Source organism: Ranitomeya imitator, chromosome 2 (genome assembly GCF_032444005.1).
Source record: "Ranitomeya imitator isolate aRanImi1 chromosome 2, aRanImi1.pri, whole genome shotgun sequence".
In the NCBI taxonomy this organism is placed as follows: domain Eukaryota; kingdom Metazoa; phylum Chordata; class Amphibia; order Anura; family Dendrobatidae; genus Ranitomeya; species Ranitomeya imitator.
Genome location: NC_091283.1, coordinates 176,108,875 through 176,131,665, shown reverse-complemented (window position 1 = coordinate 176,131,665; position 22,791 = coordinate 176,108,875). Strand labels below are relative to the sequence as shown.

At 45.7% G+C, this 22,791-nt stretch overlaps 1 protein-coding gene across 5 annotated transcripts in view; it reads right to left on the bottom strand.

Annotated features, from left to right (window-relative positions):
* KCNT1 (potassium sodium-activated channel subfamily T member 1) overlaps nucleotides 1-22,791 on the bottom strand; it is a 370,149-nt gene that overhangs the window by 47,099 nt on the left and 300,259 nt on the right. For all 5 annotated transcript variants that reach the window (XM_069748033.1, XM_069748032.1, XM_069748037.1 and 2 more), the window contains 8 exons: nucleotides 16,433-16,516; nucleotides 15,835-15,929; nucleotides 13,183-13,363; nucleotides 9,844-10,008; nucleotides 9,408-9,544; nucleotides 9,093-9,156; nucleotides 8,538-8,646; nucleotides 2,460-2,568 (listed from right to left, as the gene is read on the bottom strand). In XM_069748033.1, coding sequence (XP_069604134.1) covers nucleotides 2,460-2,568; nucleotides 8,538-8,646; nucleotides 9,093-9,156; nucleotides 9,408-9,544; nucleotides 9,844-10,008; nucleotides 13,183-13,363; nucleotides 15,835-15,929; nucleotides 16,433-16,516 — 944 coding nt within the window. The remainder of the gene's footprint in view (nucleotides 1-2,459; nucleotides 2,569-8,537; nucleotides 8,647-9,092; nucleotides 9,157-9,407; nucleotides 9,545-9,843; nucleotides 10,009-13,182; nucleotides 13,364-15,834; nucleotides 15,930-16,432; nucleotides 16,517-22,791) is intronic.

Genomic DNA, 22,791 nt, shown 5'->3' with positions numbered 1-22,791 from the left:
TTTATTTCTAGTCAGTTTAGTCGTCAGGTTTTACACGTGGAACGCACGGTGCTTAGTGTCAACTCAGCAGAAAATCCTCCCCCAGGACGAGGTTGTTAGGAACATTCTGGGTGGCCTGGCGAAGGTGCGTTCTCTGGAGTATGACAGGCTAGGTGCAGCGAGGGCCTCTCTTCTCTGGAGAGGGTTCTCATTTAATGTACCTAGGGCTTAGATAAGCAGGTAAATGATAGGGACAGGTAGATAGCCTCGGTAGGGACAGGTAGATAGTTAGTGACAGGACAGGGACAGCCCAGGGACAGTTAGGTAGGCACGCGGTGAGTTAGGTAGGGTAGTAGGGTCAGGCAGGGAGAGACAGGGAAAGGTAGGTAGAAAAAATAGGGGCAGATGTCTAGACAGGTAGGGACGGCTGGTAGAGTAAGGATTGCTAGGGTAGAAGCCTGTCATCTCCAGTTTCCCGGTGGCGGGCTGGGGCTTTTCACTATCAGATTTTTGTTTTGCAGAAGTGAATTACTGATATAGGGCTTACAGGCACCAATCCTGGCTCTGGGTAAGTGTTGTAATATAGAGTAATGTAGCAGTGTATTGTAAGGGTTAATGCACCTGTCTTTTAAGCAAGAGGTTATGAGTTCCTTGGTGAGCTTATTTTTGTATTGTGTGGGGGTTTTTTTTGTGGTGGGAGGGAGGGGTTTGGTGTTAGGTTGTTTATGGTTGTATTTGCTGTGTAAAAAGGAAAAAAAAGGGGAAAAAAAAAATAATAAAAGGAATATATATATATATATATATATATATATAAATTATAAAATTAAAAAAAAAAAAAATTGTGTGTTTTAGATAGATGTGTTTAAGCCAGGTGGCTATAGTGTTTCTTTTTGGGCGATGGACCAGAAGTTTTCTTTGTCAGGTTTTGTATGAAGTGTGTATGTGCGCGTGTATTAATAAAATGTTTCTTCTCTCCTTGGGTGAGGTAACCTGGGGAGGAGGAGATCTGGAGAATCAAAAGACAAGTAAAGGACAGAAAACAACATAAGAAAGAAAGAGGGAGGAAGCTTCTCTGAGAAAGAAGAAGGCAGTTTGTTTTCTTTTGCGGGGTTGCTTTGACTGGGGGCAGTGATGCTGGACTCGGACTTTGCTTTGGACTGGGGGGGTAATGTTGGACTCGGACAGTTGCTTTTGCTGGGGTTTTGATTTTTGCTATTTATTGATTGTAAGTTTTGTATTTTTATAATAAAAGAGTTCACTACATACAGATTTATACAGCGACCACTAGAGGAAGCTCACTACATACAGATTCTTCTCTCCTTGGGTGAGGTAACCTGGGGAGGAGGAGATCTGGAGAATCAAAAAGTGAAAAGACAAAGGACAGAAAATAACATAAGAAGGAAAGATGGAGGAAGCTTCTCTGAGAAAGAAGAAGGCAGTTTGTTTTCTTTTGCGGGGTTGCTTTGACTGGGGGCTGTTATGCTGGACTCGGACTTTGCTTTGGACTGGGGGGATAATGTTGGACTCGGACAGTTGCTTTTGCTGGGGTTTTGATTTTTGCTGTTTATTGTAAGTTTTGTATTTTTATAATAAAAGAGTTCACTACATACAGATTTATACAGCAACCACTAGAGGGAGCTCACTACATACAGATTTATACAGCGACCACTAGAGGGAGCTCACTACATACAGATTTATACAGCCACCACTAGAGGGAGCTCACTACATACAGATTTATACAGCTCTCACTAGGAAGCGCTCACTAAATACAGATTTATATAGCAGCATGTAGCTACAATGAAGGAGGCAAGGGAAGCAGTTTAGTGTTGGCCCCCTCCTGTCATAGACCATAAATGCCTGCAGTAAGATAACCCCTTTAACTCTTTCCCCTCCAGGGAGTCTATGGCTGTTCAAGGCCTCAAACCTTCCAAGAAAGGATGAGTGAGAAAGGTCTGACCTTCCATGTAATCCCATCACATACCCCCTTACATGGTGTGATGAAAAATGTATGGAGTCATGATGCAATATCCTCTGCGGTGTATCGGGGCGCTCTGCTTTCTAGGTCAGCTGCAGTGAGCTCTACAGAGGGGCATCTGTGGATACATTTCTAGATATGTAATATTTAAAGCCAATGACTGAAATATTAATAATTTATATGGCGTTTGTAGTAAGGCATAATAAGCGTACGGTATATCATTACAAGACAAAAAATCATCTCATCATCTCATCAGAACCACCCCCGGCCATACATCCTATCGGGAAATTTGAGGGGTAGGTGAAGTCCTCTGCTTCGCAATCTCCACTGATTTAGAATAAACTTGCAGTGAAGTATAATCATTGTGGGCTTGTTGGGTGGAGATTTTGGGGTCACATACATTCAGACTTTTTTAAAATATGTCACATATATGAAAAATTAAATTTCCTTTGCGATCGCTCGCTAGAGATGGATCTGGACACTATACACACTGATATAAACTTACTGCCCCCTTGAGGTATGAACGAGAAGTGTGATGAGAGTGGAGGTGGCAGGGCACACACAGTTTAATGCCAACATGGCATACTTGAACTCTTCTTCACAAACCACGTGATCTGAAATTAAAAGAAAAAAATAAGAAAAAATACTATAGTCTTAGTTACTCACCGGTTAACGGTGTTTTTCGGAGTCCATGACAGCACTACGGAGAGAGGGGATCCGCCCTTCAGGAACAGGAAACCTACAGATACATAAGGGCGGCACCTCTCCCCACGCATCAGTTGGTTTACAGAGCACAAGAGGACCACCAAGGTTAATAGCATACACAATAAACAATAATACAATATTAACTATTCACTACCCATGAATTATATATAAAGGAAGAGGTGTACACCCAGAACTTTAAGAAGACGGGAGGGTATGTACAGGTGATGTCATGGACTCCGAAAAACACCGTTAACCGGTGAGTAACTAAGACTTTATTCGGTCGTCCATGACAGCACTACGGAGAGAATTACAGAGAGTAACTAACTAGGGAGGGACTACAGCTTGCAGCACCCTTACACCAAAAGAGAGGTCAGAGGAGGCACCCAGGTTTAATATATAATGGCTATAGAAAGTGTTTGGAGAAGACCAAGTAGCAGCCTTACAAATCTGGTCGATCGACACCTCCAATCTTTCTGCCCACGAAGCCGCCATAGCTCTAGTGGAATGCGCTTTAAGACCTTCAGGCGCCGGCTTGCCCTTTGAGATATAAGCCAGCGAGATAGCCTCCCTGATCCATCTAGCTAGAGTAGACTTCGATGCTCTATGCCCTTTCCTACTACCCTGATAGGACACAAATAAGGCATTATCTAACTTCCAGGGATCAGTTGCCGCTAGATACTGCAGGATACATCTTCTTACATCTAAAGTGTGTAACTTCCTTTCCTTATCGTTAGTAGGATTGGGGAGGAAAGATGGAAGGACTATTTCCTGTGTTCTGTGGAAACTGGACACTACCTTAGGAAGATATGCTGGATCAGGGGACAGTATTACTCTATCATCCCTAAGCTGCATGTAAGGGGGAACCCTGGATAATGCTTGGATGTCGCCTATCCTATGCGCCGATGTTATGGCCACCAGGAAGGCTACTTTAAGGGATAGATTTTTAATAGAGGCTGAAGTAATTGGCTCAAATGGGGCCTCTGTCAAGGCCGAGAGGACTAGGTTCAGGTCCCAAGGCATGACTCTATTCTTCACAATTGGCCTAGACCGTTTTGTTGCCCTGATGAATCTGCTGACCCAGTGATTCTCAGCGATGTTGCAGCCAAAGAGGGCCCCTAAGGCTGATACCTGCACTTTAAGAGTATTTGGGGGTAACCCCATATCTAACCCCCTTTGTAAGAATTCCAAGATCTGGACAATCGGTATTGACTGTCCAGCTGTTGCCCCCGAGTTCTGAAGAAACCTCTTCCAGATTCTGACATAGATTTTTGTGGTTATCATTTTCCTGCTTTTCAGCAGCGTGTTAATGAGGGCGGGCGAGAACCCCCTATCTTATAGTAGCGCCCGCTCAAAATCCACGCCGTCAGATGAAGGCCAACCGCTCGAGGATGGTAGACTGGGCCCTGGGATAGGAGATCTGGAATGTCTGGTAAGACCCATGGGTCGGACATCGACATAGCCCTCAGGCATGGAAACCACGTCCTTCTGGGCCAGAAGGGGGCAATTACTATCACTGTGGCCTTGTCCTTCCTGATTTTCCTCACCACCAGAGGAAGTAGAGACAGGGGAGGAAAGGCGTAGGCTAGCCTGAAGTTCCAGTCTATGAGGAGGGCGTCTACTGCCAGGGGATTTTCTCTGGGGTTCAGAGAGCAGAATTGTGCCACTTTCCTGTTTCCTTTTGTGGCAAACAGGTCTACCTCTGGTTGTCCCCACCTTTCCACGATAAGGCTGAAGATGGTGCCGTTCAGGGACCACTCTCCCTGCCTTAATGTGTTGCGACTTAAGAAATCCGCTGTAGTGTTTTCTGCCCCTTTTATGTGTAGAGCCGTCAACGAGAGAAGATGCACTGCTAGATGAAACAGACGATCTGCTACACACATCAGGGATCTGGAACGAGTCCCGCCTTGGTGATTTATGTATGCCACGGTGACTCGATTGTCCGAGAATACCCGCACGTGGTGGCCCTGTAGATAGACAAGGAGTGTTTTAACCGCCTGTTCCACAGCCGTTAACTCCTTTAGATTGGAAGACATCTCCATCTGATCATGATCCCAAAGCCCCTGGACCAATGAATCCCCCATGTGAGCCCCCCACCCAGAAGGGCTAGCGTCCGAGGTGATAATACGAGTTATATTATACTCCCAGGGGACCCCTGTGGACAGGTTCTTTTGATCTAACCACCACTCGAGGGATACCACAGCATCTTGGGATAGGGTCAGCAGACTGTCCAGACCTCCTCCCAACCTTTTTTGATGTAACAGCACCTCGCCCTGGAGTATCCTCGTATGATACTGAGCCCATCGGACCGCTGGAATACAGGACGAGAGAGAGCCTAACAGAGACATGGCTCTACGTAGGGACATGGTGGGGTTTTTTGAGGCATTCAGCACCTGAAGGTGCAGGCGATTAATTTTTTCTTGAGGCAAACGGCATTCTTGAACCTGGGAATCCAGGGTCAGGCCTAAAAATCGCTGCACCGTCATGGGCTGTAACCGAGATTTTTTAACGTTTAGCATCCACCCCAGACGCTCTAGAGCCGACATCACTTTATGTAACTGTTCTAGACAGTGATCCGCCGTTTTACCTACGATAAGGAGATCGTCCAGGTAGGGGATTATTAGAATGTTGGACTCATGTAGGTGTGCCATAACTTCCGCCATTACCTTGGTAAATACCCGAGGGGCGACTGAAATCCCAAAGGGAAGGGCCCTATACTGGAAGTGTCTTATTACCCCATCCAATCGTACCGCCACCCTCAGGTATCGTTGGTGACCTGCATAAATAGGGATATGGTAATAGGCGTCCTTCAAATCCAATACTACCATAAAGCAGTTTTTAAACAGCAACTTTATTGCGGTATTAATAGTTTCCATTTTAAATGGTTGAACGGTCAGAAAATTATTCAGCGCTCTAAGGTTGATAATTGTTCTGAAGGAGCCGTCTGGTTTACTTATTAGGAATAGAGGAGAGTAGAATCCACTACCCTGTTCTCCTTCCGGAACCTCAGATAGGACATTTTTATCGAGCAGATCGTGAACTTCCGCTTCCAGGGCCGCCTGTTCCGCTGGAGAGGATCTGAGAGGGGTGACTCTGAAGAAGTTCTGAGGGATAGAGGGGAATTCTAGCCGCAGACCCGTAGCTATCAACCCCAAAATCCAATCACTACTGGAGATCTTGGACCAGGCCAGGTAGAAGGCAGATAGTCTACCTCCCACCGGGGCGACTAGTCATTGGGGTGGTTTTTTGACTTCACGGGGTGGCTCCTGACGTCCTCCACCAAACATGAACCCAGTACCTCTCTTCTTTTTCTCGTCCCATCTGCTCTGATCTCTGGCCGGTCTCCTCCGGAAGAATCTTTTCCCTGCGAAGGGGTGCCTGTAAGAAGTAGTTGGTAGATTAGTAAACTTCTTCTTCTCATCTCCGGCTTTCTCTAGCAGCTCATCTAGGACTGGCCCAAACAGGTATTCCCCTTCGCATGGGATAGAGCACAGACGAGATCTGGACTGAAGGTCACCCGGCCAACATTTCAGCCATAGGGCTCTGCGCGCTGCGTTCGATAGTCCTGCCGCTCTAGCCGCCATTCTTGCGGAATCCGCAGAAGCATCTGCGAGAAAGGCAGCAGCATTTTGAATTGTTGGCAGGAATTTCAACATGGAATCTCTGGAAACACCTTCTTCCAATTTAGACCCCAGCTGATCTAGCCAGACCATCATCGATCTAGCTGCGCATGTCGCAGCTACCGCAGGTCTCAAGGCACCAGCCGACATTTCCCATGTCCCTTTAAGGAACGAGTCAGCCTTTTTATCTAGAGGATCCTTTAGGGAAGCCATGTCGTCAAAGGGGATAGAAGATTTCTTAGATGCCTTAGACACCGCCGCGTCTAATTTTGGTGCCTTATCCCATGTGTTCACCATGGGGTCCTCAAAGGGGTATCTTCGTTTAAAGGCCGGTGGAAAAGAGCCTTTTTTCTCTGGCTTTTTCCATTCTTTTTTAATGAGGTTTTGGACCTTGTCATTGAGCGGAAAAGACCTACGTTTTTTAGGGTCTAGGCCGCCAAACATTAAGTCCTGTGCTGAAAGTTCTGGTCTTTCATCCGCCACCCCCATAGTGGATCTAACTGATTTAATCAGTTTGTCCATTTGGTCCAACGGGAAACAGAACCGGTTAGACTCTTCATCCGAAGAGGACGCTGAGGAGACAGAGGCGTCTGAATCATTCTCCCTACTTGGGCCAACAGACGAATCCGAATTTGAGGCGCTAGGCTCCCTTCTCCTTTTGGAAGACTCCCCCCGGGATAGGGATTTCGGGGAATCCTTCACCTCCTTTCTGATAATCTCCCTAAGATTTGATGTGAAATCGGGAGACTCCTCCGCCACCTATGGGAGCGGAAAAAAAGGCTATGTAATTCCTTCGGTGCTACCGCTATATAGTATCCCATTCAACTATTTCCTACCGTCTGCCGCACACACGACTGACAAAGTCTTTTAGGGTAGACGTCTGGCAAAGGGCAAGCGCATAGCGCGCACTCCTTGTTTTTTGATTTACCAGCGCTTTTTTTCCCCTAAGGAAATAAACATAGGAAAAGACTGCATCAGGGTACATTCACGAAGATCTCTTACCCAGGCAGTAGCGGTAGGTACCAGATTACTGGGGGGTCGGTCCAGATCCTTCTGTCTTCATCTGCGACTGGCCTGAACACTGCGCCCGCGGGTCTTCTGCTGGGTATTTGCCTCCGAGGATCTGTCCTCTTGCTCCAGCAGGTCACCGGCAGCTTCTGGCACCTCCATAGCTGCAGATGCCATTAGCAGCTCTGCAGCAGTCTAATCGGCCATATATAGCCCTCCCCCATCCGGAACATGTGCAGGTGTGCATGGCCAGCTTAATCAATCCCCCCCCCCTGTGCCGGACCCTGCTCCACCCTCCCCCGCCCCTGGACGCTCCCTCCCCGTCGCTCCCACCACATGCAGGACTGCGGTATCCCAGTTGAAGCCGGACGGCGTCTAACTTCCGGTCCCGGCTCCGCCCCCCCTCGCGTCACTTCCGGTAATGCTAGAGCGCTCAGGGACGCACCCGGAAGCCGGCGTCGCCGGATCCCCCAGCCGCACGCCGCCATACCATCACCGCACATTGCCCCAGCACAGCGGCGATCGCGGCGGAAGCCAGCGCCCGACCCCCGGATCCGCCCCGATCCCAAAGGAGCGCAGAGGGGCGCTCCGGGAAGCCCGCGCCGCATGGATAGGCCTCAGAGGTAGGGAGGACAGGGGCACGGGAGAGCGAATGGACCGGGGGGGTGGGGGAGACATACTCACCTTTGCTGGCCGCAGAGACAGACCTCCTCCGGACGCCGCTCCCCACTGCACCGCTCACTGTCGTGGAACCCTACCCGGGCCCACCGTGGCGCTTCCAGGGACCCGCACTGCCCGAGGTAGGAGACCCCCTCGCTACCTAGGTCGGACAGCCGGCCTGGGTGCTTGATAGGTGACTGAAGACAAATCTGTAGGGAATCCTGTCCTCCAGGAACAGGAAACCAACTGATGCGTGGGGAGAGGTGCCGACCTTATGTATCTGTAGGTTTCCTGTTCCTGAAGGGCGGATCCCCTCTCTCCGTAGTGCTGTCATGGACGACCGAATAAAAATTGTTAAAACACACACCTTAAAGTCGGATTCTCTCCTTATAGGATGTCTTATAAAATAAAGCGCATAAAATAAAAAGAATGAAACAAATCTAGCTCAAAAAAAGTCTTCTACCGTTTTCTGCACACAGCTCCTATGCAGAACTATGTGTTTCTACGCCTACAGAGTACAAAAAACTAAATCTGTCTATAAGACCGCAATGAGAAGAGAAAAATGAAATAAGGGGAAAATAAGCCAAACTTACCTGCAAATTTCACATGGAATTTATTTTCAGGCTTCAAAATCTGCACATACAGCGGACAGTTGGGGGCAAAATCTTTCACAGCCCAGGCTCTCAGGATGGTTTGGTGGTCCTAAAGACATAAGGGGCAAAAGGGGGATATAGAAAACATTCTGTACACTGTCCAGAAGCTTAAGTATCAGCGCATGCACATGTGGCAAGTGGGCTGGGCAACCAGAGATTAGTGCAATTTGGTGTACTGGGTTTGGCTACAGACCACTGTTTCAGCGCCTTCTAAGGATTATGGGATTTGTAGTTCAGGGCTCTACTCTTTAAAGGACAAGATACAAAACCAGAAGTCACTGTCACTATGCTAGAGGAGACCCAGAAGTCGCGAAAAATGTAAAATTTATGAACATTTTTTTTAAAAATAGGAGGTCCCAAATGGAAAATTCCTTCTGAAAATCAATCTGAACCACTAAAAGGGAGTGTGGAGAGAGCTGTCCAGCTCGGACAACCTCTTTAAGTAGAAAGATGGAGGAGTTTGACACCATGGATGAAGTGAAGGTTGGTTCTTACCGCTGCGGTCCTGTCCACCTCGTTCCGGCTGCTGAGGATAAAACAAGCTTCGGCATCGTCCATCCTGGAAGAAGGAGGCACAAATGGACGATTAATCATTTACACGCTACCAATTCTCCAATTCTGATGGAACCTACAGAACTTTTGACAATTACTGGCGATTTTGAGAGGATGGTGGGGTGGAGCATATTTAGAATGGAGCTTCCTCAGTGGACGGTGGAGTAGCTGGTCTTCCAACTGCTCCTAGAAGTGATCCCTCCTGTCCTAAAGGGAACCAAATCGCATTCAACCGTCCTATCTCAAGCCTGGACTCACTTTGCTCTCATGAGGTCTTGGTCTTTGAGGGCCGACCCTTGGAGGTAGATGACCCTCTGGGACCACAGTGGTATCTGCAGAACCCGGCGGACCTGAATATCCATTTCTGTTGGGCAAAGAATAACCACGTAGTAATCCTGGAAAAAAAAAGCGATGGAATAAAGAAGAGCGATTAGGTTCCAGGCACAAATCTGGAAAATTGTTCATTTGTAAAATTCTTGGGAATTGATCTAGAAGAAAAAGTGTGATTCTAGAAAAATTAAATTATGGCCAACCCCCAGAGAAGCGGTTACTGAGCATAACCTCCACAAAAAAAAATTGGAGGAAGCCCACAGATGATGGAAATGGAACACATTTTGTGATCTCCAGCTAATTAAATTTCGCAAGTGGCAGATGGACCCTAAATGACAAAAGTCCAGCAGGAGAACTTCAGTACCTGGAGCCGCGGATGTGCATAGAACTCATTGAGGAAGTCCATGAGGAGGTCGATCTTCAGGGAGCTGACACATAAGACCACGTGCTTCTCTGTCTGGGCTCTGTGTCGGCTGTAGTTTCCTCCAGATTTCTGACGCTCCATCCACAAGTACACCAGCTCCTCAAACTGCCCAAACAAACAATATATAATATACGCAAACTATTCACTAGGATTCATAGAAAACTCCTACTTTTTGTTCCTCGCATGGACATTAGTGGCAACAGAAGTATAAACTGTGCATGCTCTAATCTGGGCAAACGTTATTGTGATAGGAGGAGGTGAGCTGTGACATCACCTATTGTGAATGGTGGATCCTCTGTTATCTACTGTATATAGAGGTGTTATCAGTCATTGTACAGGAGGAGGAGGTGACCTGTGACATCACCTATTGTGAATGATGGATCCTGTGTTATCTACTGTATATAGAGGTGCTATCAGTCATTGTACAGGAGGAGGAGGTGACCTGTGACATCACCTATTGTGAATGGTGGATCATCTGTTATCTACTGTATATAGAGGTGCTATCAGTCATTGTACAGGAGGAGGTGAGCTGTCACATCACCTATTGTGAATGGTGGATTCTGTGTTATCTACTGTATATAGAGGTGTTATCAGTCATTGTACAGGAGGAGGAGGTGAGCTGTGACATCACCTATTGTGAATGGTGGATCCTGTGCTATCTGCTGTATATAGAGGTGTTATCAGTCATTGTACAGGAGGAGGTGAGCTGTGACATCACCTATTGTGAATGGTGGATCCTGTGTTATCTACTGTATATAGAGGTGTTATCAGTCATTGTACAGGAGGAGGTGAGCTGTGACATCACCTATTGTGAATGGTGGATTCTGTGTTATCTACTGTATATAGAGATGTTATCAATTATTGTACAGGAGGAGGAGGTGAGCTGTGACATCCTGTTGTGTATGGTGGATCCTGTGTTATCTACTGTATATAGAGGTGTTATCAGTCATTGTACAGGAGGAGGAGGTGAGCTGTGACATCACCTATTGTGAATGGTGGATTCTGTGTTATCTACTGTATATAGAGGTGTTATCAGTCATTGTACAGGAGGAGGAGGTGAGCTGTGACATCACCTATTGTGAATGGTGGATCCTGTGCTATCTGCTGTATATAGAGGTGTTATCAGTCATTGTACAGGAGGAGGTGAGCTGTGACATCACCTATTGTGAATGGTGGATCCTGTGTTATCTACTGTATATAGAGGTGTTATCAGTCATTGTACAGGAGGAGGTGAGCTGTGACATCACCTATTGTGAATGGTGGATTCTGTGTTATCTACTGTATATAGAGATGTTATCAATTATTGTACAGGAGGAGGAGGTGAGCTGTGACATCCTGTTGTGTATGGTGGATCCTGTGTTATCTACTGTATATAGAGGTGTTATTAGTCATTGTACAGGAGGAGGAGGTGAGCTGTGACATCCTGTTGTGTATGGTGGATCCTGTGTTATCTACTGTATATAGAGGTGATATCTGTTATTGTACAGAAGGAGGAGGTGAGTTGTGATATCTCCTGTTGTAGATGGTGCACAGATCCCTACCCTCCAAAAACAAATCTTGGACAGAAGACTTGATGCAAAACCTAAACCTGGGTCCCCCCAACCACAATGGTCTAGAGTTGTCCTATGAGAGAGGCCATTGGGTCCCACCAGGGTCGGGTCTGGCTCCCCTCAGGGTAATGGCCCCAGTGTGGTGAGCAGACATTAGACTGTGAACGCCATCCTTGGCAGTACATTGGCTTCTCCCTTCTCCATCTCTCGTCTTGCTCTAGATCTTCAGATTACTCTCACTAATCCCCAAGTCCCTTTTCCTTTCTTAGGACAGACGAGCAGTGAAACGTTCTGACCTCTTATTCTTACATTATGTCTCGACCTCTTTTACTTGTTATCTAATTATCTTCTCGAGCATCTTCTCCCAGGAGGCCTCTCCTCTCAAGAAGATGATAATTTCTCACCCTGAAAACTCCCTACAGAGTTAAGGAGTTGCATAAGATTAGACAAACATGACCTCTTTCTGCCAGAAACACCACCACAGAGGTCTGTAGGTTTTATGCGGTATCTGCAGCTCCTCCCTAATCACTGCTGAGCTGCAGTACCAGCAGTGGCCTAAGAGCAAAGGTGGCGCTGTTTCTAGAAGAAAAAAAAGGTCACGTTTTTCTAATCAGATAAAAACATAGCTTCACTTGTTATACGGCATCAGCTCTCATGCAAATCATTGTGTTTTTATGGTTACAGACAGAAGATATAGAAAAGAGGGAGTGTAGTCAATGACCTGAAAGAATACTCTGGGTAGCATGTGTGACCTCCATTCACTTCTATGAGAGCTGTAGTGAGCATGTGAGACCTTCGTTCACTAATGCCAATATCCCAAATACCCACTTGTCACCTTATCGCCACGTATGGAGACCAGTGAATTGTTTCGATAGCTCACTGTAAGGTACAGGGGGCGCTATACATGATTCGTGTCTGTTTAGTAACTCTTCACCTGGCATCACTAGGTGCCATGCCAGCCAAACCGGCCATGGTCCATTAGAGTGCTCCTAAAGTAGAAGAGTAATGGGGACCCCTGACCTTTCATATCTGAGGGCCCAAGTGTGGCCAGAGGAGGCATCATTGATGAAAAGTGACGGCGTCCAGCTCCTCAGAGAGTCCTGCCGCCATATCCTGCCGCGCCTCATGACATCCAGTCACTGTAGGGGTGACAGGTCCTACAAGCACCAACCACCGGGGATTTGGAGACTGTCACCGAACCGTTCAAGTAGAAATGAGGAGCCGCTTCGAATCCTAAACCGATATCTCAGGACGGATGCATCTCAGTATCAATGGCACTGTCATACTGCCCCCTATGGACCATATTATGGAGCTGTGCTAGCTGGTAATTGCAGCTTTCTGACTTATCCTGCATCAGTGATCAGCTGTGATCGTTGAAGGATTGGGCAGCAAGTGTGCAATCTCCCTGCAGCACCACCATAGTTCAAATCAAGTATTACAATAGTTGGGTCCTCCAGAGTAGAAGACGCTCTTTCTCGCCTATCAGTTTTATACAGAATGGTCCCTAAATGAGACAACCAATAGGGAACCTTTGAGAATTGCATAAGTAGCAATTCCATCATATTTGCCTACTACCTAAGAATCAGGAACGTTAACTTCCCCAAGGCCCTGCGTGCATTTCATAAAGCAACCTCCTGTCTTGTAAATGGAGTCCTTTACAATCTTACATTGGGCAATTGCTATTTAAGCATTGCTGGGAGTCCCCTCTCGTGTCGCGCTCGCCGCTTACCTGGAGAGGTAACACCACCAGAGCCACGCAGATCATGATCACCACCAGGAGCTGCGAGGGCCAGATTTTGGGGGTCACATCTCCATATCCCACCGTGGAGAAGGTGACGATGCAGAAATAAAACGATTTGAAGAGTGAAAGGTTTTCCCCGGCCCTTTCCAAATGCTGAATGCCGCACATCCTGGAAGAGAGCAGCGGGCGGCCATTAGCGGGTAGCGTCCCCAGATAGTGGGGGGGTCGCGGTTACTCCAAAATGCAAACCTCTTTGAATATAGAACAGTTCTTACATACAAGTTTTCAAGGTGTCTGCTGCGGTGCTTACCAATCCGTATTTGTCCATAGCGCCACCACATGGCGGCTTGGTGCCTGACACATCCCTATAATGAATATTAATCAGACATTTCTGAATAAGTTGCTGAATAATATGACGAACGGAAACCAGACCCTGTAATGAGTCACGAGCCATTGTCCGGCGATTGTACGGAGCTGTGGACCCGGGACGCCCATCTGCAGCGATTGCCCACCACGCATATTATAATCTATTGTTACAGATGGTGAATGACTGCTGACGTAGAAGGCGGCAAAAAAAATGATATATCCGCTCTATATATAGCGCAGCCATAGTGCGGTATTATCACACACAATGGGCGATATTACTTGACTCTCTGGGTAGTAATTGAAGGTGGGCGAAGATGGAATATTCAGATCAACCTGCGTCAAAAGGAAACAACTGCCACATCATACACTCGTACCAAAATAGTACCCACCCCCGCAAGGTCAATGCACATCTCTATAAGTGCCCCCAGCACTATTACTGCCCACCATACCCATATAGTGCTGCCACCGCCTTGGCTTCACCAGCCCACAGTAATGCCAAGAATAAGAGAATCTGACTGCCGACAGCAGCCACTAAGGGGCGCCGTCTACACTTCACTCATTAGGGACTGTATGCAGGCAGCGCCTCCTAGTGGCAGCTGTCGGGAAACAGAAATTTTGTATTTTGCCCACTGATGAATGCAGTAGAGTATAAAGTCCCCTCTGACCACAGGATGCCACAATTACACCGATCATGCACTTGTGTGGCATGCTGGACTCCAGTCCTGGAAAAAGTGGCGGCACCAGGCTACCATTACTAGTTCTGCATCCACTAAAACTAAACCAGTATGCTGCCTCTACCACAGCTACATCCCAGAGCACTCAGGTTACTAGGGAATGATTTTGTCTTTGCATTGTAACCGGCCCCTTTAATAAAGCTGCACCGTTTAACTGTGGGGTGTAATATATTTCCAGCAGCATGGAACCCACATTAAAGGGAATCTGTCAGCAGAATTTCAACCACCAAACGTTTAAGAAGTGCATGTAGCTCTTTCAAAGACAAGTCTTTTACATTCCAGTTACTGAGAAATCATAATTTGATTTTATATGCAAATGAGGCTGAAGAACTACAGTTGTGGCCAAAAGTATTGACACCCCTGCAATTCTGTCAGATAATACTCAGTTTCTTCCTGAAAATGATTGCAAACACAAATTCTTTGGTATTATTATCTTAAGCTACCATCACTCCAGCTCTATTCCAAGCCCAGCGCCATTTACTCAAGCTTGACTGACAGCGTCTATGATGTATGACTTCAGGCAAAGGAGCTGTCAGTCAAGCAATAGGACGGTGGCACTAAGCGGGGCAATAGAGCTGGAGTGACAGAGGCTTCCGATCTACCATAGCATTTCAGTCTCATGTGCATACCAATTCAAATCCTGGTTTCTCAGTAATGGAGGAACAGATAGGGCATGTAAAGCACTTGGCTTTGAAAGGGTTATATGCCCATATAAATGACATATTCCATTTAACTTCAGTCCAGAGCACTTAGGTTACTCAGGAATGGTTTTATTCTTGAAATGTAATTGGCCCTTTTAATAAATCCTCTATGGATATGTAACGGCTGGATGTAACACACTTCCAGGAGCTCAGCAACCACACTAACTTCAGTTCAGAGCACTTGGGTTACTTAGGATTGATGCTGTTTTTGCTCTGCAGCGCCTTTGTCTGCTGGGTATTACTCCCTTCCAGCAGCACAATGGTTGGAGAGCGTACCTGACCCGTCCTGTCTTGCTGGAAATCTTGATGAGTGCACACAAAAAAAGCACTTTTCATTAGCACTGAACTAATGGCTGAAGGGGAATCAGGAGAGCAGCATAGAGAGGGCAAGAGGCGCCACGTAGCGCCAGCAGTTATATAAGACCACCACATGCGGCACAGCGTGACCACTTAGTGCCCCCGCACTCGCCTCCCTCAGCTTTTTCCAGCCTCTTGAGATCAGGCAGCGCTTACACAGCACATAGAAGAGAGTTTTCCATTCAGGTCGTGAAGGATTTGGTTAGTTGTACTTGGTTTAAACCGAACTCTCCGGCCGCCAGAATGTTCTAGAAACCTATAGTTTAAGGTTCTTTCCCCTGCAGTATTTCCTGCACAGCGTTGGCAATCTACTGTATATACATGAATCAGGAGCTCAGGACGAACAGTATTACAGGACTCTGTGTAGATATGTGATAGATAGATATGGGATTGGTCTTAATGTAAAATCTGGATGCCATCCCCTCCATCACTATAGCAGTGCCGTTAATATAGGTGCAGTAAATGGAGAAATGACCACTTACCCTGTGAACACCAGGCAGAGCAGGGTGCAGATCAGAATGATCACCTGATTAAACATGGCTGACTGCGTCCGCTGAATGGCACGATGGAGATCATTCTGAAACATAGGAAGGATGTGATTCAGCTCATGTCAGACAGAGAACAGCACAATACATATATATTGTACAATAACAGTGTAAAGCTTAAAAAATACAGCGCTCTGTCTAGTGCCGGCTCCGAGGGGGCGGAACATGATACAAAGGCTCCGCCATCCCATGTGCCATTTATAATACTAGCGTTGTCTTATGTGGCTAAACAGCCTTTGAACACCCTCAGATCCCAGGTGTGACTGTAACCTCTGCATTCCTTATACCTACGTCATGGCTCTGCCCCTGCTTAAGCTTTTATTCAGCACCCTAAATAGTTAAATATTTAAAAGGGGGTTTCCCAAACCATGTAGGAATCTCCCTCTTTTAATGGGCATGTTATTACTCCTCTCAGCTGGCTGGCTGCTTAGTGTGGGTGTTTTCTGGTATCCACTGGTTCCTCAGGGGCGGGGCTGTGGTTGTTCCCTCCCCCGCCTACATGCTTATTACATCATTACTGCCCACAGGTACTTACTATCATATTCTCCAGAACGCACTTTGCCAGCCAGCAGTTCAGGAAAACCGGGATAAACATATTTCTTAGAGGCGGCCAAAATATCTGGAAAGGAAGAGAGAACGACAGGCATCAGAAAGTCGGTGTGATTAGTCCTACATACTGGACATTTTTTGGATCAAGTTTTCCAGATCAGTGACCAATGTTGCCCAATTTTTAGGGCATCCTGCTACATGAAAACCAGTGGATACATACAATTGGGGGGTCCATTATAAAGGTAAAATGATCCCACCATTATGGTGATAGTAGAATCTGAATGCGAGAGCTCCTACTTGTGGTGAAAATCGGAACTTTTCCCATTTATGTGGGGTATCTAAGGGATTGGATCTTGGCGCGCGGTTTTAGGTGTCCTCCCCCCATCCTCTTGCTAAAATCCCCCCTAGGGCTGCCATCTTGTTACTCCTGTGGCTTTGTCGTGTATAGGTTATATAGAACAAGTGATCAAAATGTTTTTGAAAATATTAAATACCACAAAGCAAAAAATAGAAATCAAAATGTCAGAATTGCTGTTGTTCAGGAATTCTCACTCCCCCCAAAAATAAAATCACATTTATTATATGTATGTCACAATGATTTCAATAAAAACATTAGATCGCCGTGCAAAAGTACAAGCTCCGACACCGCTGCGTCAATGGAAAAACAATAGCTATGAATCTAAGAAATTGACGACAGTAAACTTTTTTTTTTTTTTGCTGTAATAGGAAGGGGTTAATGCCTCCGGGTGTTTGATAGGATCTTCCTTGTTTGCCAGACACAGCGCCGTCCATACTATAGTGGTTGTGTCTGGTATTACAGCTCCGTCTCGTTTCCTAGCACAATAACAATCTTCTCCCCTTATTTGATGCCTTTTCGGTGCAGATGTGAAACCGCGTTATTAATGTGGTTTTTTTTTTATAGCACAGAAAAGCTTTGATTCTGCACTTAAAAAAGTATCTGCAGTTTTTTACATACATTTTTATAGGCTCCACATAGAAGATAAGAGAAAAGAAAAAGCCCCAAAACCGCACAGATCAGCAGCGTCCTTGGGCGCACAATGGGAGACTTTTATGTTATAGTAGTTTTTATTAAGGATTTTTTTTTTTACATAAATGGGGTAAAGAAAAAGCGGGAGACATATAATAAATCCACAGTAATATAGATGCCAACCACCATCAAATAAAAGCAAAAAAGGATATTTAAAGGGATGAAAGCTATAGACAAAATAAAGGGTAGAAAGGGTTAAGGATGAGAAGGGGGAAGGGAAAATATGGTTTATTAAGGAAAAAGAAAAAATAAAGGGATAGAAGGAAAATGAAAAAGACTGGTCTGTACGGGATGTGGAATAGCAAGGGGTTACGGTACAGGTATAAGATACCTTATATATAAAACATGTAAGCGGTAGGAAGGGAGGAAAAGTAAAGGAAGAACACGTGTAAACAGGTGTAGGGACAAGAATACAGATCAATACTGACTGTACATAATGTAAAATACTGTTGGATGAATTCTCATAGCGGGCGCAGTTCACTAGCGTCTTTTGACCACAGGGGGCGTAGTTTTCAGGAAATCACAAACTTTGATTGGACAGTTAAACACTGCAGAATTTTTATGCAAAAAAACAGCAGAAAATACGCAGCCGTTACGCTACATGTGAACACGGCCTGAATGTCAAAGCAAAGTGCATGTGATTCCCTGAAATCTCCGCTCTCTGTGGTCTGAAGATGCTGCTGAGCTCTGTGGTTTTGGTGCATTTTTTCTTTCTAAGCTTCTTCTGAAAAAAAAAAAAAAAAGTATGACGTAAAAAAAAAACTGCTGTTGCATTTTTAAGCGCAGAATCAAACCTTTTCTGTACAATTAAAAACAGCATTAAAAACCCTGCTTCATATCTGCCCAAAAATCACATCAAATAAGAGGAAAAATGCATTAAAGAAACGCAGCAAACACACAATAATCAGAGAAGATTGTTATTGCGTTGTATGATGCGGACACCTGCAGAAAAAAAGCAGCAGAAAGACCACAGCATTTACACTACATGTGAACACGGCCTCAGCATTACAGTTTTATTACATTTTTTATGGGTTTAATAGAGAAAAAAATATCAATAACGCCCTTTTTTTTACGTTTTTTTTACAGATTTTCCCATAATAATCTGATCGCTGTGGTTCTGCGCGTCATTACGATTAAGGGGCATTAAATATGTCCATGTTATTTGCTGATTTGTGTTGTTTATTATTAAAAAAAACTATTAAAAAATGACATCATTTTTTTCATTATCAAGTGTGTTTCATTGTTATTTTTTAGTAATTTTATAAGATGAAAAATTCTTTCATTCCCCCTCTAGACTACAGAAACATTCATTGTACACAGCAGTGCGTGCAGTATGATCTGCCTGTAGTCAGAGCCTGCAGTACAGATCAAGTATACAGAAGTCTGCCAGTGATATAACCAGAGCTTGTGGCTCAGTAGATTAAAGCTTCTCTTTGTAATGTTAAGTTTGTGGGTTTAAGACCTCGGAGACTCAGAATTTTTTGTTATTGCTTATTATTTCTAATACTTTTAAAGAAACAAAAAACTATTTTTCTTCACCTCATTATACAGGCACCATAAAAATACATTGTTATATACACCATGTGTTTCTATGGATATGTATATTCTGCTTCTGGGTTCCTTGCCTGCAATATAGAAGTTAAAGGGAACCTGTCACCCCCCTCAGGCGTTTGTAACTAAAAGAGCCACCTTGTGCAGCACAAATGCTGCATTCTGACAAGGTGGCAGAATGCAGCATTTGTGCTGCACAAGGTGGCTCTTTTAGTTACAAACGACCGAGGGGGGTGACAGGTTCCCTTTAAGATCACCAAATTCTCCTTTCCAGCATTGTTAGCTGTGGTTCACTGGTAAAGCAACAGCCTGCAGATGCAGACATGTGAGTTCAGTTCCTGGGAAGAACTGATCAAATTATTTTTTTTGTACTTTTCTAGGAAGAAAAAAAAATCTATGAAACATTTGTTGTACACAGCAGTATATTTCTATCAATATAATCTGCCTGTAGTCAGAGCCTGGAACACAGATCAAGTACACATAAGTCTGACAGGGATATCAGCAGAGCTTGTGCCTCAGTAGAGTAAAGCACTTCATTATAATGATTAGCAAGAGGGAAAAGGAAACAAACGATCAATAAAGTCCCAAGTACAATCTAACATATCAGCATATTTTATTTATAGCAGCAACAGAGGTGTCAGGACAATGACATTAAAAAGAGCAATTAAAAAACAACAAGGACGCCCTCATGGGGTATGGAAATGTAAGAAGGAGGGTGACAAGTGAACATATCAATATATAATAAATAAGCAAAAGAGTCCAAAAAAGACCAACAGTACATTAATCAATTGCCATTTTTACAGGGGCAAAGAAAAGGGGGGTAAAGTGTCAGTGCACTCCTCTATTTAATCTATATATACTGTACTTCTAAGGAACAAAGTAAAATTCTATATATTATAAGAAATGACTCGTCATGTGCCCATGTCCGGTATGTCACCTGGTGATATGGAAAGTATTATAAAAGAGTTAATGGTGCACTTACATTAGTATAGCTCCTTCATCCAAGTGGACGCCATTTGGATGAAGGAGCTATACTAATGTAAGTGCACCATTCTGTGATTTGTATACTTCTGACCACATTCCGACTGGACGTGCCCGGCCTCGCTCAGTTCATTTTCATAGAGTGAGGCCACACATATCCTCTTCACTACCCCCCATGTCCTGAACCCCCTCCTCACTCCCCCCCATCGTACTAAGCCCCCCATCATACTAAGCCCCCCTCACTACCCCATTGTCCTGAACTCCCTCCTCAATCCCTTCCATTGTCCTGAACCCCCCCCCCCATCGTTCTAAACCCCCTCCTCACTCCCCTCCATTGTCCTGAACCCCCTCCTCACTCCCCCCATTGTCCTGAACACCCTCCTCACTCCCCTCCATTGTCCTGAACACCCTCCTCACTCCCCCATCGTCCTGAAACCCTCCTCACTCCCCTCCATTGTCCTGAACCCCCCATCGTCCTGAACCCCCTCTTCACTCCCCCCACCGTCCTAAACCCCTCCTCACCCCCACTGTTCTCCTAAACCCCTTCCTCACTCCCCATCGTCCTGATCCCCCTCCTCACTCCCCCCACCGTCCTCCTCACTCCCCCATCGTCCTCCTCACTCCCCATCCTCCTGATCCCCCTCCTCACTCCCCCCCCATCGTCCTGATCCCCCTCCTCACTCCCCCCACCGTCCTCCTCACTCCCCCATCGTCCTCCTCACTCCCCCTCATCGTCCTGAACCCCCTCCTCAGATCCCTGTCTATAAGTGGAAAGAGCAGAGTCTGCAATCAGCACAGAGTATTTCAGGAGTGGATTGCTGACATTCTTTCATGCAGTCATTAATATTCTCAGAAGTGTCCAATGTAATTTGTCCTGAAATACTCTGTACTGCTTGGATTTTACCTTTCCTCTACTGCTTGCATACATTGCTGTCTATTGTCACCTACAAGCATGACCTCCTGCTGTCAGCCCTGCTCCTTTCAATACCCCTCGCTCTTTAACTTAAAAAAAAAAAAAGAGGTGAAAGATTCCAGTGACACCTCCTCGTAGGGTTACCCATAGGAAGAAATGAGGTCCCTGCGTTCACTTTCCCACAGCAGTAATGTGACTAGTCGTAATTTCAACAAACTCACTATTAAAAAGAAACTCTCCCCCCTCCTGTCACGTCGGCATTCGCCTATGAAATTCCATTGTTGCAGCATCTTTTCTCATAATTCTGTCCCTCTGTTGTTCCTCCTGGAAATTACTAAATAAGTGACATCTGGGTGTTACCATTCGTCTTGCCAAGGGGGTGTGTCCTTACAGAGTCGGCACTGATTGGGCAGTGGTAGAGTAAGCAGAGACAATTACCAATTGATTCATACATTTCCTGGGGGAACAACAGAGGAATGACCTAGAGAATTAAGAAATGATGCGGCGGGATCGGTATATTATGGGGAATATAACTATTTAATAACTCAGGTGTCAGGGTATCTGCAGTATCTGATATATGGAGGGAGCGATCGCTGACATTCACTTTTCTGTAAAACATCAGGAAAATTTATAAAAACAAAAAGATAAAGAAAAGCGGCAATTGTGGCTCCGCTCAACCTTCCACCTTCACTATAATTATTCCCTTCTGATCCGCCGGCTCAGTCAATTAGTTAAGAAAATCCGCCGGCTGACGGCTTTATATTCTTCACATCGTGACTTTCTCAGTCGACGGGATTTTCAAGGTTCCAGAACAAAGAGACTGCGTGGGAAAACTCCGCTGACAAAGGCAATGGAAGGCTTCGCACCGGCACGGCGGGCTCCATTCTCTACTGTTACCTGTAATGTGGCGCCCGCGGCTCTCCGCATTCACTAAGTGACTATTCCGAAGCCCCCCGACTCCGGGAAGGGAACGTTTCCTCCGGGGTACTCATTACAGGATTGCAGCCCCCGTCGTTACTACAGTTGTCCCTCTACTTGGTATAAAGAACCTACAAATGGAACGTGCAGCTATATAATACGCCAACACCAGGCCCGTCACTGGAAGGGGATGACCCTGCAAACAGCTATTGCTCCTCCCAGCCTGTCATCCATTCATTAGGTGTAATACCACATTTCTCCTGTAGTGGCCGCTGCAGGGAAACCTATTCCCCCAGCCTGTCATCCATTCATTAAGTGTAATACCACATTTCTCCTGTAGTGGCCGCCGCAGGGAAACATATTCCCCCAGCCTGTCATCCATTCATTAAGTGTAATACCACATTTCTCCTGTAGTGGCCGCTGCAGGGAAACCTATTCCCCCAGCCAGTCATCCATTCATTAGGTGTAATACCACATTTCTCCTGTAGTGGCCGCTGCAGGGAAACATATTCCCCCAGCCTGTCATCCATTCATTAGGTGTAATACTACATTTCTCCTGTAGTGGCCGCTGCAGGGAAACCTATTCCCCCAGCCTGTCATCCATTCATTAAGTGTAATACCACATTTCTCCTGTAGTGGCCGCTGCAGGGAAACATATTCCCCCAGCCTGTCATCCATTCATTAAGTGTAATACCACATTTCTCCTGTAGTGGCCGCTGCAGGGAAACATATTCCCCCAGCCTGTCATCCATTCATTAGGTGTAATACTACATTTCTCCTGTAGTGGCCGCTGCAGGGAAACATATTCCCCCAGCCTGTCATCCATTCATTAAGTGTAATACCACATTTCTCCTGTAGTGGCCGCTGCAGGGAAACATATTCCCCCAGCCTGTCATCCATTCATTAGGTGTAATACTACATTTCTCCTGTAGTG